The 18,738-nt window shown below is 38.0% G+C and overlaps 1 protein-coding gene across 4 annotated transcripts in view; it reads left to right on the forward strand.

Moving 5' to 3' along the window:
* Nucleotides 1-106: 106 nt before the first annotated feature.
* Nucleotides 107-18,738, forward strand: part of GCT (RNA polymerase II transcription mediator) — a 33,536-nt gene continuing 14,904 nt past the window's right edge. For 2 of the 4 annotated variants that reach the window (XM_088206249.1, XM_088206251.1), the window contains exons 1-12: nucleotides 107-216; nucleotides 580-705; nucleotides 9,655-9,728; nucleotides 9,871-10,010; nucleotides 10,094-10,180; nucleotides 10,495-10,582; nucleotides 10,664-10,744; nucleotides 11,715-11,792; nucleotides 11,893-11,972; nucleotides 17,332-17,410; nucleotides 17,544-17,867; nucleotides 18,030-18,089. In XM_088206249.1, the coding sequence (XP_088062375.1) occupies nucleotides 682-705; nucleotides 9,655-9,728; nucleotides 9,871-10,010; nucleotides 10,094-10,180; nucleotides 10,495-10,582; nucleotides 10,664-10,744; nucleotides 11,715-11,792; nucleotides 11,893-11,972; nucleotides 17,332-17,410; nucleotides 17,544-17,867; nucleotides 18,030-18,089 (1,115 nt within the window). In that variant the 5' untranslated portion in view covers nucleotides 107-216; nucleotides 580-681. Of the gene's footprint in view, nucleotides 217-579; nucleotides 706-9,654; nucleotides 9,729-9,870; nucleotides 10,011-10,093; nucleotides 10,181-10,494; nucleotides 10,583-10,663; nucleotides 10,745-11,714; nucleotides 11,793-11,892; nucleotides 11,973-16,031; nucleotides 16,172-17,331; nucleotides 17,411-17,543; nucleotides 17,868-18,029; nucleotides 18,090-18,738 lie in introns of those variants that run through there. The other 2 variants (XM_088206247.1, XM_088206250.1) reach the window with 2 other exon arrangements.

Here is an 18,738-nt window from a genome sequence, read left to right on the forward strand (position 1 = left end):
ATAAAAGGGAGAAAAAGGAATGGAAAACATTCGGGTCGGTTCGGATTAGTACCGGGTCGTCTTATTCGGATCTAAACCGACCCGCTAGTAATGGCGTATTACATTCTATTGGCAGGCGGAGAAGAATAAATCGAGCCGTTAAATGACCGAGTGATGCTGCTGCTTACTTTTTTTTTAATCAACCCAGGCGAGAATTCAATATTCTGCTACGCTCAGGTATCGCCTCTCTTCCTGTGATTCAAATTTTTGGTTATGATCTCGGTTTCATCTTTAGTTTATCTTTTTCTGTTTGGTTACCTTGAAACGGTGAGAATTTGAGGGAGAAAGGGTCGATAAGGATTTTGTGTTTAATTCAAACTAGGAGTTCCTCCGGAACTCTCTCTGTCTTCCTTGCTCCTTCTCTTTCCCACAGCGTCCCAGCTATCAACGTAATCAATTAGGGTTTTACTTGGCGTCTGTTTGACTTTAAGTTGAAATTCTTTAGTTCATTTTCTACTCCGATTTGTCAAGTAATTGTTCTATTAGTTCATTGCTTAATCTAACTAACTGCCGCTTGACGAAGTTTTTACTTCTTTGCAGGTTGTGGGTTAAGTGTTTTAGCTAGAGTATGGTGGTTAGCATATAAGTTGAAAGGTTTCAAGGTGTTTTATCAGAGAGGAGGTCTTAACAGATAGATACGTAATGTGGACTAATGTTTTTAGAATTGTACGTTTCTTTACCTTTCGTTGGTTAATTTTTAAATTTCTTGTTTTTTTTTTCGTTTTTTTTTTTTGGGTATAGAATCATTTTATTATCTACTTCCTCTTCCTTCTACTGATAGTGGAGTACATTTATTCGTTGAGTTCGATTCATGGCTGCTTTGAAAACTTTAGACAGCTACTTGATCTTGTGGGTTGCTCGAGTAACGGGAGTTCTAATTGTGGACCAGGATATAAGCTGAACTATTGATCCTTGGGAACTAACTAATTTTCTACCATATGCTTGTGTATTTAGTTACTTGGTAAATAGCAATGCTGATTAGGAATTCCAAATGAAGCCATTTCGCAGAGTGATGTCTAAACCTAGAATTGACTATGACATGTGGCTGTAGATCAGTTACTTGTATTGCACTGTGATGAAGAGCACTAAGAAAAAGTTTTAGCCTTAATTTGGAGTCATGTTTGTTTCGGCATTATATGTACTTTGGATTTCCAAGAGTTAGTTGTTGGAGTGTTTGATAATACCCGAGTCCTTATTGTCCTTACAATGGTGAGTATATTTGTGGAAGGGGCATATTTTACTACGTTATGGGTCTTGTACTTGTGGCTGAAGAGGGGTGAAAGGATCTTTAAGGATCATTTTCTCCCTCATTGTTCTCTTGGTTAGATTGACTTCAGTGGCACCTCTTCGGACTTAAGGTGCATAGCCTTACTAAGCAGTTATATATATATATGTATATCAATTTTACATAGAGATTGGTTGTGTGTGCTATATTGAAGTTGTTTTATTGCCTAGGTCTTTCTCCTTTTTTTTTAGAGGACATCTAGTTCTCCTCTATAGTATCTCTACTTCTGTCTAATAATTCTTTTTTCAATAAAAGGAGTAACTAAATGTTCGTTCCAAGATATTCTTCTAGTCAATTGAATATTTTGATATATATATACATGATATATCCACAAACAGGCAGGACAAGTAGATTATTTGGTGTCCAATTGTTTGTGGGAAGCTAAATTCAAACTATAGGATCAGTTTCTTTAACCTTAGGAAATCATTAAGAGATTGAAAATTAATTAGTAGGTAATGGGAAAATGTATTGGATCTTGTGGAATTTAAGATTGGTAATGTGCAAGTTGTGGGTTCCAAAGAATAGGTGGCATGGTGATAGACCATTAAGGAGTCTATGTCCTCGTGTGTGCTCACTTGCCTGGGAGAAAGAAGTGACATTCTCGTATGCTGTGAACATTGATATGGTGAGTCAAGCCATTTGTTAGCTCTCTAGGAACCTTAAGATTGAGAGGTTGTTTAGTTTTCTAACTTGTAGGTATTGTTAGGCTAGGTCCTAATGTAGCCAGGGAAGACCATTTGCTATGACTCTTAGCCAAATATGTATCCAAGGGTAGATGGTTTTACTATTTTGATTCCATTGTTTTGGGACATAACCTTGATAGCCATGATGATTTTGGTTTCATTATAGATATATCTATTGGATTGTAAATTTTTTGTACATGGGCCCCTTGGCGTCTACACATCAATATAGATACTACACTTTTATCTAAAAAAATAATTTGTGCTCTCAAAATAGGACGACATTTAGATTTCCGTGGAAGAAAATCTAGAAGTGCAAGGGTCAATTCTTGTCATGTTCTTTAGTTAGGAAATGACTTGAGGAAAACTATTTTTTTTTTGAAATAAAAGTTAGTAGTGTATTATTAACATAGTACAAAAGGAGTACCACCCGTATATAAGATAGTTACATGTCAATCAAATGATTAAAGACAGCCCCAAGATCATATAGCCAAAAGTATGGAACAAAGTATTGCTAATACTAATAAAATCTTTCTCAATACCCTCAAATGCCCTCAAATTTCTTTCATTCCAAACCACCCAAAAAATAGATAGTGGAATTAACTGTAATAATCTTTTCTTGTTACACACAACCTCCTAGGCCCACAATTCATTCTTCACACTACTAGTCATGACCTAGTTCAAACCCAGTAAGCCATATACCATGGACCGTGTACCATAAACAGCAGGACACCATAACAAAATGTGATTATAAGACTCTTCACACACTGTACACAAAAAAATCTATTAACCATAATGTTACCCTTCTCCTCAGCATATCAATTGTCAAAATGCATTCCCTAGCAGCTTCCCATGTGAAAAACACCATTCTACGAGGAGCTCTAGATCTCCATTCTACGACACTTTGGCATTTTCCCCAGCCTCCCTGCTAGTTAAGAAGTTGTAAAATGATTTCACTGAGAACTTTCTGTCCTTATTCAGTTTCCACAGACTCTCATCATTCTGGGTTCCCAGGCTGATCCCAGACAGTACGCTCAATAAATTACAGTAATCCTCCACCTCCCAGTCTTGTTAATTTCTGCAAATTCACACACTCCAGTTCCCTCCCTCACCGGAACCCACATAAGTCTTGTCCACATGCATGTCTTTATCATGTGCAAAAATAGACAGAAAACAATCCATCAATTTAGTATCTCCCAACCAAACATCTTTCCTGAATTTGATGCATGCACCATTACCCGATTTCCATCTAAGGCACTCAGAAAATCTATTGCAGCCCCCATAAATCTTCTTCCACAAGCTCAGTCCATGAGGTCTGGAAGAGCCCTTAGTAGCAACAGCCCCTCCCTCCTTTCCCCACGTAGCTTCCACCACCCTCTTCCACATCTTACACTCCTTTTTAGTAAACCTCCACAACCATTTCCCTTGCAGAGCAGAATTCATGTCCCTTATTGATCTTAAGCCAAGACCCCCTTCCCGAATAAGTTTTTTCACATCCTCCCATTTCACCAAGTGATATCTCCTCTTCTCTTCCTTATCCCCCCACAAAAAACAACACTAGATTTTTTCAAGTTTTGTAGCAATACTAGCCGGTATGGTTAACACCGAGGGATAATAGATCGGCAAATTCTCCAAAGTACTTTCAATAAGCATGAGTCTCTCCCTTTGGATAGAAAATTTCTTTTCCAACTCGCTAATCTCCACTCAAACAACTCCAAAACCAGATTCCAGGTATTCAAATCCTTGTATTTAGCATCAAGGGATGGTCCTAAATATTTGATAGGCAAAGCTGTTACCCCCCAACACCCTAGCCAATGCTTTTTCATCATTTCTATCCTCAATTCTAATCAGTTTAGATTTTTTCACATTTATTCTCAATCTGACACCAGTTGAAAACACAACAAAATGCATCTCAAATACAACATGGAAGACAACTTAGGTTTGCAAACAATAAGGGCATCATCAGCAAAAAAATAAATAAGAGACTGTCACCTCTGCCCCCCCGGCCATATAAATGTCTCTAAATAGATTGAGATCCCCAGCTCTATCCAGTAGCTTACTGAAGACTTCTATAACAATAATAAAGAGAAATGGGGATAGGGGATCATCTTGACGCAACCCCCTAGACACCTTAAAAAATGAAGAAGGTCCTCCAGTCACCATAACTGCAAAGGACGCAGTAGATATGCATGACATAACCCAATTCCTCCATTTGCTACCAAAACCAAGCCTCCCAAGTATGTAATGAACAAACTCCCAGCTAACATGATCGTAGACCTTCTCTATGTCAAGTTTATACAACACTCATTCCCTCATTTGTCCCACCAATTCATCCACAATTTCATTAGCCACCAACACCGCATCAAGAATTTGTCTTCCTTCCACGAACGCATTTTTGCTTTCCCCAACAAACTCACCCAACATCCTACTCATCCTCCTAGCCAACACCTTCTATATGAGTTTGTAAATACACCCTACAAGGCTGTTCGGCCGAAAATCCCTAATATCATTTGCACTCTTAGTTTTGGATAAGGACAAAAAATTGTGGCATTGATAGGTTTAGCAAAAGACCCCGACCTATAGAAATAATCAAAAACAACCATCAAATCAGCCTTCAAAACCTCCCAAAACTCCTGTAAGAATTTCATGTTGAACCCGTTGGGACCTAGTGCTTTGTCACCATTGCAATCTCTAAGACAACCGAACACCTCTTCGTCAATAAACCTTTCCTCAATCCCCTTACAATTGTCAGCACAAATTTGTTTCAAGTCAAGGTTGTCCAACTTTGGTCTACACCTCTCATTCTCCTCATAGAATTACTGAAAATAATCTTTGGCTTTTTCTCTCATTTCCTTGTTGTCTTTGACCGTCACACCATTAATATTGATATCCTTTACATAATTGCATTTCTTTCTATAATTAGCCAAACAATGGAAATACTTCGTGTTACGGTCACCTTCTTTAATCCACTTCTCTCTATCCTTTTGCCTACATGAGATCGTTTCTAGATTCATGTTGTAGGCCACCTCTTTTCTCACAACATCTCTTCTTTCTCTATCCCTTACACACAGGTTTTCATCTCTTTAAGCAACCTCTTATCAACCCTCTCTTCTTTCTATCATTATGACCCCTCACATTCCATGAGATTATTTTTCCAATCATTAATTTAGTTTCAGAATCACACCACCTTCCTCCTTTATTCCCTCCTTCTTACCCTTATAATTTACCGATAATTGCAATTTCTTAAATTCTCTACTACGCCTCTCCTCCTGCTTCCTACTAGACTTCCCATTTATAGGCTTACCAGACCCATTCCCCATGTATCTACTTTCAATTTCCTGAATTAGATTTAGTACTCTATCTTTAAGACTAGTAAAGAAACTCCAAACATTTTATTTACCTCAATAAAATTATTCAAGACACATCCTAAGTATTGCTATTCTAGTCTTCCCATCTCCTTCAAATCAACAGGAAGCTGCAACTTCGGGGCTTCCTCACACTGAATTGGAACCATATCCAGAACCTCATCCGCTGGGTCATCTTTAAACACCATATCTTCTAAAGAAAGGTCGTGTTCACATTGCTTGTCCTCCAGCTTTTCATCTTCAGAAGGAAATATCTCTTCCTTCTCACTTTTGTCTGCCTCAAACACTGACAACCATAAATCACTGTTCTCTTCCTCCCGAACATTTTCATAATCAGACAATTTCTTTGCTCTCTTCTCTTCTACTCCTTCGCTTCTAGGACATACGTCAACCCTAGATTCTTTTTTCTCTCGATGCTCCTTATTTTCTTTTGGCTGAGTTAACAGACCTTCACTCAGCTTCAGTTTTGTTCTGGGCGGGCTGGACCAGACCCTAATTGGTCCCCAAATCTTCTTACATCTTTTGCATCTCAACAATCTGTTAAGCCCAGGTTGATCCACCCACTTACCTTTTTCAGCCCACAAAAATCTCCTTTTTGCGACCGACCTCATATCTTTTCTTTCCTCTGGCTCGTAAATTTTCGAACCTCCACTTTCTTGCTCAACCCTCTTCATGTCACTTCTTAAATCCTTAGTTTAAAATTTGGGGATCACTTGACTAGGTTCTGCCAACTTGACACCACTCGTCTGCCCTACTCGATTCGGGACCAACGTTGAGTTTCCTAGAGCTTCCAAAAAGGAGGAAGACATTTGCACTGGCTCCAACCTCACCCCTAACTCCACCCTACAACTCGGACACCTAATTATTGAAGTCGCCGATGACAGCTGCGTAACCGATTGTGCCATGGCACCATCCTTTTTTTTCTTCACCAACTCCGGAGGCACCAATTTGACTCCAAACACCTCATGGATGGCTTCAGTCATTTGCCACCAGTCGTCTGTTCTTAACCCCTCTGGTAGGAATATCCTGTTCATTCTTCCTCTTGGATGACCCTCCTTTCCCTCAGAGAACACTAGGAACCTTCATTGACTATTGCTGCTTGGAGCCATTCAGAGTGTCCTCCATCTGCTACTTTGACTCCAACCCCACGACTCTTCCCCCTTGTACCAACTGAACTCTCTAAAGCATTGAATCATCTACTTTACCTCCTCCTCCTCCTAGAAGAAGATGGATTTTTGAAATCCCTTTCTATTTTTGAACACCCTGACTTCCTTAACTTCCCCTACACATCAAATGTCTTTTGCTCTATCACCAAGAATCTCCTTTGTCTTACAACCGTGATCTGGTAGTAATAGCGTCGTTGTTGGTAGCCAGCGGTGTGAATGCACTCACACTCACTCTCGCATTCACTCTTGTGCTCACTCTCGCTCTCAATTTGTGTTTTAGCTTGAGGAAAAACTATTACCATCGACAACTCGAGGAATTGAGGAAGGATTATCGTTATTGGCTGCTCTCTTTGTCTATGGAGACTGGAATGTTCCAGCTCTAGTTTTAGGCCTTCTTAATCTATCCTAGGTTATCTTGGTTCAATTGCAAGGAAGCTATTGTCTCGAGTTTTAGAGCGGCAAACAAAGGCAAAGACTATAATCTCAACCTTCTGTTCATCTGGGAGTGCTTTGGAAAAAAAGAGCAACATAGTGCCTAAGGTTTTTTTATAGAATTGGGGATTATTGGTTCCATTCATTGAGTATTTGGTTGACATGACATCCTATATTGAACAAGGTTTTGGAGAATCTTATAGATGTGTTGTTTTCTGATTTTTTTTTGTAAATCTTTTGTTATAGGTGCACTCCTTGGTGCCTTTTAATGTTGTATCCTATTTGTCTTTAAAAAATCATTAATTAGGTGTCAGGGTTATATTTGGTAAGCTATTCATTGTTAGGATTTTTAGAATTTGTTCAAGTGTTTACAAATATTTGAATTCACATAGTCCTTATGTTTAGGAGTATTTGTGTGTTATTTGGGTTATAAGGTATTTACCTTTCTACTCGGAGTTTTTTGGGGTTATCCTATCTTAAGTTCCTAGTCTTAGTAGGAGTAGGATTGTAGCTGTTCATGTATGTCAATGTAAACTCTTGCTTATTTAGGTTTCTTAACAAAGGTCAAAGGTTCAAATTTGTTCGATTTTTGACCTCTAAATTAAATTCCTTAAGTTAGCATTTATTTCCTTACACCTGGGCATGGATATGAAGTTCATAGTTTGGGGTGTAAAAACACCAATCTTCCAATCAAGTACCTAGGATTGCCATTAGGGTGAAGTATAAAGATGTTCCAATTTGGGTTCTATTGTCGCGAGATTGTATCTAGATTGTCTTAGTTTAAAGAGGAATTTGCTTTAGAAGGGAGGTTGATTGACTCCTACTAAGAGCACTTTGGCCGACATCCCAATATACTACTTGTCTATGCTGACAATGCCAGTTAGTGTGGATAAAAAATTGGATTTCATACAACAAAGGTTTCTATGGGGTGAAATCGATGGGAAAAGGAAGTACTACCTTTTAATATGGGATAAAGTTGAACAACCAATTCAATTTGGTGGTTTGAGTTTGATATCCTAATTGTTTTCAACAAGGCTCTCCTAGGAAATGGTTATGAAGATTTATAAAGGAGCATGATAGTTTTTGGAGGAGAATAATCTATTTTGTATATGAGCGGTACCCCATTTGTATTATTGTCCATAATAATATTTATCTTTTATTTAAAAAAAAAAAAATTTTTGGAGGAAAATGATCGCAACTAAATTCGACATAGACAATAAAGGTTGATTCATGAGAATGCCATATCATCCATAGGGGTTGGGATGTGGAAGAAAATATTTGTAGGGAGAGAAAAATTTTGGAAATGCATTAAATGAAAGGGTGGGGTAGGAGAGAAAGTTAGTTTTTGGTAGGATGAGTGGATCAAGGAGGAACTCTCAAACAACAATTCCAATGATTTTCGCTATTGATGAAGCAAAGAGGCTATTATCAAGGAATTTTTCGAGGCTTGCCAGAGAATGGAAGGTGGATAGTTGAGGTGTCAAGAACTGGAGGTTATGGATTGTCAATTGCTGCTCCAATTGCTATCCAAGTGTGCGTCCAATGGGGTTATGGGTGAACTAGCATGAAGACTAATCTCCAAGGGCACATTTTCTAGAAAATCTTTCTACTTCCACTTAGCCAAAAGAGTGGGAACTTATGAGAAACTCCCTTCTAAATAGATCTGGAATGTCAATGCTTTGATATGAGTGCTTTTTTTTTTGCATGGGAAGCATGGATGGAATGCATTTTGACCTTGGATAAATTGGTAAAATAGGGAAGAGTCTTGGTTAATAGTTGTTATTTGTGTATGAGAGATGCAAATTCCGTGTAACCATATCCTTCTGTGGTACCATTCCATATCGGTTCTGGTTTACGGCTTGTAGTCTTCTGGGGATTAACTAGTTGATGACGAGGACAGTGAAAAATGAGATCCAGGCTTGGATGAGATGCACAAGGTTAAGTGCTCCGTGAGGCTTATTCCTTTGGTTCCTTTTTGGGTCATTGGAAGGAAACGAACAGGAGAGCATCTGAGGTACTGGGACAAATTTTGGTAGATTTGAACATACCTAGTTCTAGACCTTAGGTTTTTTTATCAGTAATCATCCTTTTTACTCTTGTGAGGACTTAGGGGACCTTATTAATATTTTGATTGACTAGTAGTTATTTTGTATATAGATTAGCAGACATTGATGCTTGTGAATATATCATATTCTTCTTTCAAAAAAAAAAATAATAATTTAGTGGTTAAGCTTCTAAATTGGCTGACCACTTTTCAGAAATTCATATCTCAAGTCTAACTAAGAAGATTTAGATTTATGCTTCAAGGTGCCCTTATGCTATTTTCTCCTTATTGGTATGTTATTAAGCTTCTGGGGTTTGTTCTTTCTGGAAGGTCCTATGATAATTGACTTCCAATCATTTATATCTTTGCTCAATAACTCTCAATTGGATATATTCTAGCAGCACAAATTTTTAAATCCTTTAGTTAGAAATCAAATGCCATTTGACTTTTTTTAACAAAGAGCTTCAAGAATGTGTTTTTTTTCCTTCTATTGGTAAGGACATTGCAAGCGTGAATGATTAAGTACTTATTCATGAGTTTAATTATGGTGATGTGATGTTGCCATCTTACACATGCTATCATTTTCTATCTTAAAGGAGAATTTATTTTCAATTTCTGATTTTGTTATTGGCTATCACTACAGGGAGGTCTTCATCATGTGTCATGGTTTCAGTATCTCCCGAATGAATCTGATCTGAATCCTCTTCCTGATAAAAGGTTTGAATGCCAAGAAACTTTTTGTTCTTTCTTTTGTTATCTTGTAGGGATGTCCAATCAAATAGGAAATAATTGTTCTATTGTAGAATTCTATTGAGCATAAGTAATGCAGAATGAATTTGATTTTTGTGTTGCTGGATAGCCTGAAAGCGGAGCAAAAAGATGCTGCTACGTATCTGGTGCTTTCATCTCATCTGCGATTGCAGAAGGAAGGATTTCTTAGCACATGGACAAACTCTTTTGTTGGACCTTGGGATCCATCTCAAGGTTTACATAATCCTGGTAAGAAATTATAAGAACAATGGTCATCGGCCATGCACTTCTTTCTTAAAAAAAATAATTATTCACTTCTAACTGTTGCACAGATGAGAAAATCAAGCTTTGGCTCTTTCTACCTGGACATCATTCGTCAGTCGTTGATACTGCTCAAGCCGCATTATCCAGATTAAGAGGTACCTTGTGTTCCTACTGTTTTGCATTATTAGTGTTATCTTTATATATATGTATATGTATGTGTATGGGCTTACATATCTATGTATTTTTATGTGAATGCATGTAATTATGTATTTATAGACATTGATCGAAAAATGCTTTGTTAATATATTCTGAGTATGAGACTACATTTTCACTTAGTTTGCTTGTATGCATATTTTAACTCGAGTCCTAGTTTGATTTATTTCCTAATTTATTTACTGAGAAGTTCCCATATTAAGGTGTAGGATTATGTTACTTATGTCAAAATTTGCTTTTATTTGTTTTTTGGAAGTTGTTGCATCTGGAGTCTGGTTGGCTCCTGGTGATTCAGAAGAGGTTGCTGCTGCCTTTTCTCAAGCGCTAAGGAATTGTATTGAAAGGTTACCTTTCATTCACTTCCTTGTTCTCTGGTTCTCCATTTCTTCATGATCACATTTTAACAACTTAATGGCAACTTGCAGAGCACTGGTTGGATTTTCATACATGAGATTTGGTGATGTATTTTCAAAGTACAACCCGTATCAGAATGAAGAGCTGTCCAGGTATGTTATGATTGTTCGTTGATGATTGATCATTGTATAGATAGTATAAATAGAATTGGACTATGACAAAGCTTATTTTCAAAGTCAGTTAAAATAGTCTTTACTTTGTACTGGTGATCACTGTGTCCTTATGCGATCATACAGATTCTTGTAATAAGCGAGACTTTTGACTTTCATTCTTCGTTTTTTTTCAAAAGGGAATCATAATTTTTTCCAATAGAAGATTATTTTTGCACCTGATAATGATAATTCATAAAAGATAACCAAACATCCATCTATTTATTTACTTAAGTTGTGTTAGTGCTGGCCTGGTTTCGAAGGTTGGATATGATATTCAATAGTATAGGATTAATTGCACTTCTTTGGTATGTCAATTTTAGCATTCTATGCACCCTTTTTGTTCTGTCTGAACTGTTTTACTTGTTATTCATATGTTTACCGAATTTAGTGCTGGTAGTGTTTATCTACTGTCAATTCTGTGGATTTCCTAAAATCTTATAAAAGCTTTATGTTCTGTTATTAATTTTTGTTTTTTTGAAGTCACATCAAGACTAGTTGTGATTGTTGATATCTCTATATCTAGAGGACCTTATATGGTATTTGATATTGACATTTTGTTTGTTGCTTTCTCAAAGATTAATTACACATAAGCCAGAAGATGATGTATTAATTACTGATGCTGTATTTTGATGTCTCATTTTTCTAAATTAATATGATTCTCTTGAAAATTAATTAGGAAATATTGGATAAGATCTCCAATAATGATTTAATTAGTTACTGATCTCTTAGCAAAACATGATGATCTTGAATGATCTGGTTGATTGCTGTTTAGAGAAATATGAATATCATTCTGTCCTTTTTGTTCTCTCTCTCTCCTCAACGGCAACATAAAGGGGAAAGAGGTTGTGGCATCCAAAGTGATTTTGGTATCATGGTGAATTTGGCTGATTTTCTTTCTCTAATTATGTAGGAGAGGGCAGCCCACAGTTGAGTTCGTCTTTGCTGCCACAGAAGATGCAATCTTTGTGCATGCTGTTGTATCTGCCAAGTTCGTGAATTTTTGAAATTCTTATGATAATTTGTTCACCCTAAGTAATATTTTCTTTTCCTAACGATCAAATAGGCATGATATTTTAATTTGTTTCCAGGCATGTTCGCTCGCTTTCAAGTGGTGATGCAGAAAGTGCATTAAAAAATTCTTCTAACAATTCCAGTTACAGACTTCCAGGTTGGTTTTTTTTTGTAATAATGCTGTATGGTTTAATCTATCTGAAGTGCTTTCTATGGAGCTTCTGGTCATGTGGGGTTCTATGATAGCTTCTAGCTTCTACTTTTGATTATGTAGACAGCTGTTTTCTCTCTCAGTACTTTTGAACATTAAAAAAAAGGGTTCTTAGTTTTTATCTTGTGTTTATGGCCCAACACACCCAGCTTCAAACCTTTCTTGAGAGTAGATTTCGTGTGTGCCAGGTTTGTGTAGTCCTTTCTGGTGTGTTGTGAGTGATTTCAGTGCTTGTAAAAATCCTTCCAAAATATTGGTTTGCACATGACTATGTCTATGGGGGAATTTGATAATTTCATTTGGGGTTGTGAACTTAAGTACCTCCCTCTGTCTAATACTCCATTTACCTAGTCAGTGAATAGAGGAAGGATTGCATCTTCTTGCTTTGATCGTTTTCTTGTCTTCAGTAGTTGGGAGGATAGTTTTCTGGAGTTGGTGAAAGAGGTCCTTCCTCACTTAATTTTGATAATCTTCCTATTCTGCAAGGTTCCAACCACCTAATATGTGGTCCTACTCCATTTGCTTTGAGAACACTTGGCTGACTCATGTTGATCTCAGAGATAGTAATGGAAGTGGTTAAATGATCTATACCCATGGGGTGAGAGGGATTTAAGTTTAAATTAAATTGCGGCAACAGAGGTTTTTTTTTGGGACTTTAGAACTAGGAAAAATAATACACTGGAGGAGATTCTCATTGATTGTTGGGGCAATACTACCCTAATATTTGTTGGGTCCGGTTTGTTACTCTAACTTGAGTCTGCTACTGGAAGGCTCTAGGAGAATATAATATTATACTTTTCTTCTTGGCCTTAATAAAATATTTGTCTCTAGAATCACTAGTTATGGCTTGCTCACAAGTTATGGCTTGCTCTCATGTAGAACATGTATTGGAGATTTTTGGTTTTATCGGAGGAGAGATGGAGCGTGGTGAAACTTATTTTTATTCAGGAGAGATTTGAGGCAGGAGGCTGGTGGAGGGTGATGAAGTTGGTTTTCGAGCTGTTGGACCACCCTATGGAGAATCCAGACAAAAAACCTCAGGCAGAGGTGACGAGTGGGGCGGAGGCAATGATTAAGGAAAAATAATTCACTTCGAGCAAGGACTCCCTTAGATGCCCAACAGCCTGACGGAGCTCAAATTTTCTGTCAAAATCAAAGGAGTTGAAAACCTACTTGGTGGCGGTGAAATCTGAAAGCACAGGGGGGGGGGAGTTGGGTAGTGCAGATGCTATCTGAGAGGCTTTCGGATCGGGCTGTTTCTGAATTTGAAAAAGGAGAAAAAAATTATATCCCGGCCTTACACTAAAACGGAAAAAATGGGGAGCCGTTTTGGGTTAAATAGCAGTGTTGGGCTTATTGGGGGTGGGCCAAGAAGATTGGAAGCAAACAGGCTCAACAAAGGAAGAAAGTTAACCTGGCAAGAGAAAGGGAAGTGGGTGGATCAGATTGGACCGAGCAAGAGGCCCATAAAAAATTATGCTTGAAAGTGAAATGGGTCTAGCAGGCCATCTAGAAGGATCCAACCCGGGTTGAGGACAGGGATGTGAAGGGAGAAGAAATGGCTGTCGCGCCTGTAGTGCTTGAGGAAGAAGATGGCTGCGCAACAGTTCAGGAACAAAGGGAGCTGGTGACTGATGGCGAATCGTTGGTCGGTTCTGAGTTGAAAGATGATGAGATCCGCAACGATAGAGCTTCCCGACTGGAGATGAAAGAGATGACGTGCGATGGCCTCCCCGAGCATGGAAAAGAAATGGAGGAGAGGGAGCAGCTGATAAAAGGAAGAGCAGTGTTGAACAAAGAACTGGCTCTAGTGCCAGTAAGTACAGAGGAGGGAGAGGCAACAGTGGTGAGCATTTTGATTACTAGGCGTAGAGAGAAAATTTGATGGGAGGTGTAGAATGTGATGAGCCTTTTGAGGAGTTTCAGTCTATTTGGATATTACACAATATCCAAAAAATCAGAAATATGTTGGGTGTTACTTTTGGGGGTATTGATGATCAAATGCTTACGATATTCGCAGAATAGAGAGAAGAAGAACCGAAAAAGAGGTTGCAGATTTGGTGGCCAGGGGGAGAAGCAAACAGATTGAAGGTGGAGTCTGGGGAATTGAAAAGACTACAGTCATCCATTGACTATGATTGCAAGAGGAAAGAAACAAGGAGGGAGGGAAGATTAGGTAAAAATTGTAAATTTTAGATAAAATCATTTCGTGGAACGTAGGGGTATCAATGATAGGGAAAAAAAAGACAAATTATCCAAGGTTGTATCAGTTAGTGGAAGCCGGATGTGTTTTGCTGTCAACAATAAAAAATGGAGTGCATCACCAAGAAGGAAATAGAAGTATGTGGAAAGTGAGGGACATTGGGTAGTATTATTTGCCTGCTAAGGGTGCAGCAGGAAGATTGTAGTTGTTTGGAGGAAGGAAAATGTGACGGGTAAAGAGGTGGTCGTTGGGGAACCCCCATTTCTTGCTTGTTCCATAATTGCTATGGGGTTGAGGAGTGGGTCTTTACAGGTGTTTATTGTAGGGGTTCTGAAAATGAGGAGAGCTTGTGGAGGAAGTTGGAGGAGGGTAAGAAGAAGTGGGGTAGCAAATGGGTAGCTGGGGGATTTCAAATATGGTTATGAGACGGAGTAAGAGGTAGGGGGGAATTTTTTCAAGGTTTATGCGGATAGACTGAGATAATAGACATGTTGGGATTGGTGGATTTGCCGTTGATGGGGGAGAAAGTGGACATTGACGAACCAAAGAAGTATCCCTTCTTGCTCGCCGCTTTTTTTATCTCATATGTTTATACTCACATCTTGTAGGGGTGTGTCAAAAAGTGCTGCAAAGGTCTAGCATTGTCTTGTATGGCATACAATTGAGCCCTATTCCGTTCCGCTTGGACAATAAATGGTTAAAAGTGGAGAGTTTACGTGCCATGATTGAGAAATGCTACGTAGATACTAAGGTGGAAAGGAAGACCAGTTTTAGAGTTGAAAAGAAACCCAAACCACTGAAGGATGGGATAAAGAGATGGGTTAAGGAGGCTAGCATCAAGGAAGAAGAACACACAAGTAGATTACTCCAGGACATTGATGATTTTGATAAGGAGGGAGATGGCAGTTTAACCTTGGAAGAATCAATAAGACAGGAAGTACTGAGACTTGAGTTCACTAACAGGATTAATATGAAAGAGACTTCTTGGAGACATAAAGCTAGAGAAAAGTGGATTAAGGAAGGTGATTAAAACACTCTATTTTCATTGCATGGCTAGTTATAGAAGAAGGTGCAGCTACGTTGAGGAGATGATAATTAATGGGAATTATATCCGAGGTAATGAAAGATGTGAAGGAGAAAGCTCAAGAATTCTTCAACAATCTATGAGGAGGAAGTAGGAAGAAGACCTAAGCTGGATGGCTTGCAATTTAAGTTTTGAATGAAACAAATAGAAACAATCTTGAGAGAGAATTCACTAAAGAGGAGATTCTTGAGAGCCTTGATGAATGTAATGGCGACAAAGCTCCTGGTCTTGATGATTTTGACATGAAGTTTCTACAAGAATTTTGGCATATTATCAAAAGTGACAGGGTGGAGGTGTTTAGTGATTTGCATAAGTTAGACTCTTTCGTAAAAATCTTTAAACTTCACTTTCTTGGTGCATATTGCTGAAGTGGAAGGTGCAAAAGACATAAAGGATCTTAAACCTATCAATCTGGTGTTATCTATTTACAAGCTCATGTCGGAAGTGCTGGCCAGAAGGTTGGTTTAAGTACTTGGGGAAGTGATTGGGGAGAATTAACATACATTTGTGGAGGGTAGACAAATTCTTGATGTGGTGATGGTGACAAGTGGTTGATGATTTAGTGGGCAACAAGAGGAACGGGGTTATGTGTAAATTAGACATGGAGAAGGCGTATGACCATGTTTGTTGGAACTTTGTTTATTATATGCAGAGCAGACTCGGTTTTGGACAGAAGTGCAGGAAATGGATGTATGCTTTTATGACTATCTCTTCTTTTGCTGTGTTAGTGAATGATGGGCCATCCACTTTTTTTAGAGCCTCGAGAGATTTAAGATAAAGGGATCCGCTTTTTCTCATTTTTGCGGATGTTACCTTAATCTTTTGTCAAGTTGAAGAGAAGATGATTTTGCATCTAAGGTATATTCTTCTTTGTTTTCAACTTGTACCTGGTTTAAACATTAATTTGAAAAAATCTGAGATGATTTGCGTTAGTGACCGAAGGGATGAGATCAAGCTTGCTGAGTGTGTTAATCTTCCTATCAAGTATCTTGGCTTGTGTTTGGGGTTCAAATTCATGGAAGGGAGGGTATGGGATCCTATGATTAACATGTTTGAACAAAGACTAGCCGGGCGGAACAGTAGATTCCTGTCCAAGGGTGGAAGATTAACATTAATCAAAAGCACAACAGTAGATTCCTGTCCAAGGGTGGAAGACTAACATTAATCAAAAGCACATTGTCCAATCTCTTGATGAGCCTCTGGATTTGTCTTTATGATACTTTTGGAGTTTCTAGGTATCCTTTCCAATCTTGAGGCGTTAATTTCTTCAGCCCTATGTGGTATGGAGTTATGTCTTTGTGGCACATGGCCTTTTTTGATAGGGTGTGGGTGATTTGATTGGAGAGGAATGCTAGGATTTCTAGAGATCATTATTGTTTTTTTTTTATTCTTTTGGGAGGATTGCCTGTTGTGGCATCTCTGTGGGCTAAGGTGCACAGACTTGAGTCTGGCCATGGACATCAAGGGTAGATAAAGTTAACTGTTAATAGGTGGGTATTGAGATGGATTTTTAAGGCAAAAAAGGATATATTAGATGTGCATGTTTCTTATAAGTTATATGCACATCAATTGGTTGTCTGGAAGGAAAATGGTATGCGGAATTGGTGTGGGAATAATGATGTTTATGTGAGGAATGATATGTTGTGAACTAAAGATCTATGTGGATAAGAATAGGAGAACGAGAGGATTTAGTGCTTGGTAAATATCTTGTGGGCTTACTGGGAAAGGCATGGCTTTGGCTTTAGAGTGGTGAATCAATATTTCTATTCTAGATCCTACTTTCTTGTATTGCTTGGTCGCATGATGCTTTGTCCTATATAGTCATGGAAGTAATTACTATTACATATGCACTTTTGTTTTTGGTGGTTGTAAGATAACTATTGTTTCCTACCATATTGTTTTCTTTATTTCTAAATATTTTGGTTATTTGTAAGTTTTCCGTGAAGGAAAATGTCTAGTGAATGCAATCATTGTTTCCTTCATACACTTCTGACAGTATTTTGCATTATGTTCACCAGTGATTGTTTCACCACATGGAATGCGGGGTAATCTCACTGGATGTTGTCCAAATGACCTTGTCAAGCAAATGTATTTCAGGTACACAATATTTTTTGAATTTGCAGTAATCTGTCTTTATATTTATCAGGTTTATATTCATTTAAGTTATATACATAAATGTTAATGTATCGACCATTTTCTTCACAAAGCTGTATTTCTTCCTTTTAAACAGTTCAGGCAAGCTTAGGACTTCAAATGGATTTATTGGTCTACAGCATCATGTTTCTCAAGGATCAGACTGCCAGATGAGGGGCCAAGCTTGCTACATGGAAGTTACCTTAGGTTGCCCTAGATATGGTAGTGATAAGCTGCCACAATTAAACTCTGCCAGGAATTTACCTAAGCCCCCTGTTCCTGAATCCCAATCAGGTGGAAGAGGTGACCAGAAGGGGCCTCCAGATTACTTATCAGTACATGAAAAAACGTTCATTTATCCAGCTGAGGCAGTGCTTGTACCTGTCTTGCAAGCATCATTAGCGAGGTCTTCTCTTAAAAGGTATATTTGAGTTAAGGCAAGAATCGCCAATCTGTGCACCTGTGACTTTGTTGTCACTGCTGTTAGGGCATAAGTTTCAAGTGTTTGATTATTATGTATCATAATGCCTAAAATTAACTAGATGTCTTGCCAAAATTGATGCAAGATATTTTGAACTTACAGGTTTTGGCTACAAAATTGGATAGGACCATCTCCGACAGGTTCATCTTTCTTCAAGCATTGGTTAGTGCTGTGTCATTTCAGTTTTATGCATTTGTTTTTTGGTTCTTTAATCACAATGATGCAGCATTCATTGAAAAAAAAAAAAACTTGGATAGTCATGCAAAACTAAGAAAGACCGGCCACATCCACTTCGCTATTAATTGAAATATTGAATTACTAACAGAAATAACCATGACATTTTACGACAACCCTGATTGAATTGTAAATCTTTGTACATGGATAGGTGCCCCTTGGTGCCAATATTAATACACACTACACAATTTTTATTTTTAAAAAAAGACATTTTATGACAACCCATAACTCTTGCTTTTCTTTTCTACTCTTTCTTGTGAAAAAAAACTTGTTTCGTCCACTAGAGTAGCCTGTTCCATTTTTGGCTTATTCCTGGAAGGACTTGTTTTCACATTTAGTTTGTGATTGAGAATTAGAATAGTTATTTGAAAAAAAATAAGAACTATAGTTCTTTATGCGTAGGGTAGCTTTGAATAGTCATCGCCATTTCTTCATCCATCAGGATGGTTTTACTGATGGTCTAATATATCAGATTCCTAAAGAATGTCCTAAATTTAATTTTCATTCAGATAAGTGCACATGTTTTCCTTGGCTTCATCTTGTCACAGTTTATCCAACTAACTTCGACGTCCTTTAA

Source organism: Carica papaya, chromosome 6 (genome assembly GCF_054855325.1).
Source record: "Carica papaya isolate Zhongbai chromosome 6, ASM5485532v1, whole genome shotgun sequence".
Taxonomy (NCBI): domain Eukaryota; kingdom Viridiplantae; phylum Streptophyta; class Magnoliopsida; order Brassicales; family Caricaceae; genus Carica; species Carica papaya.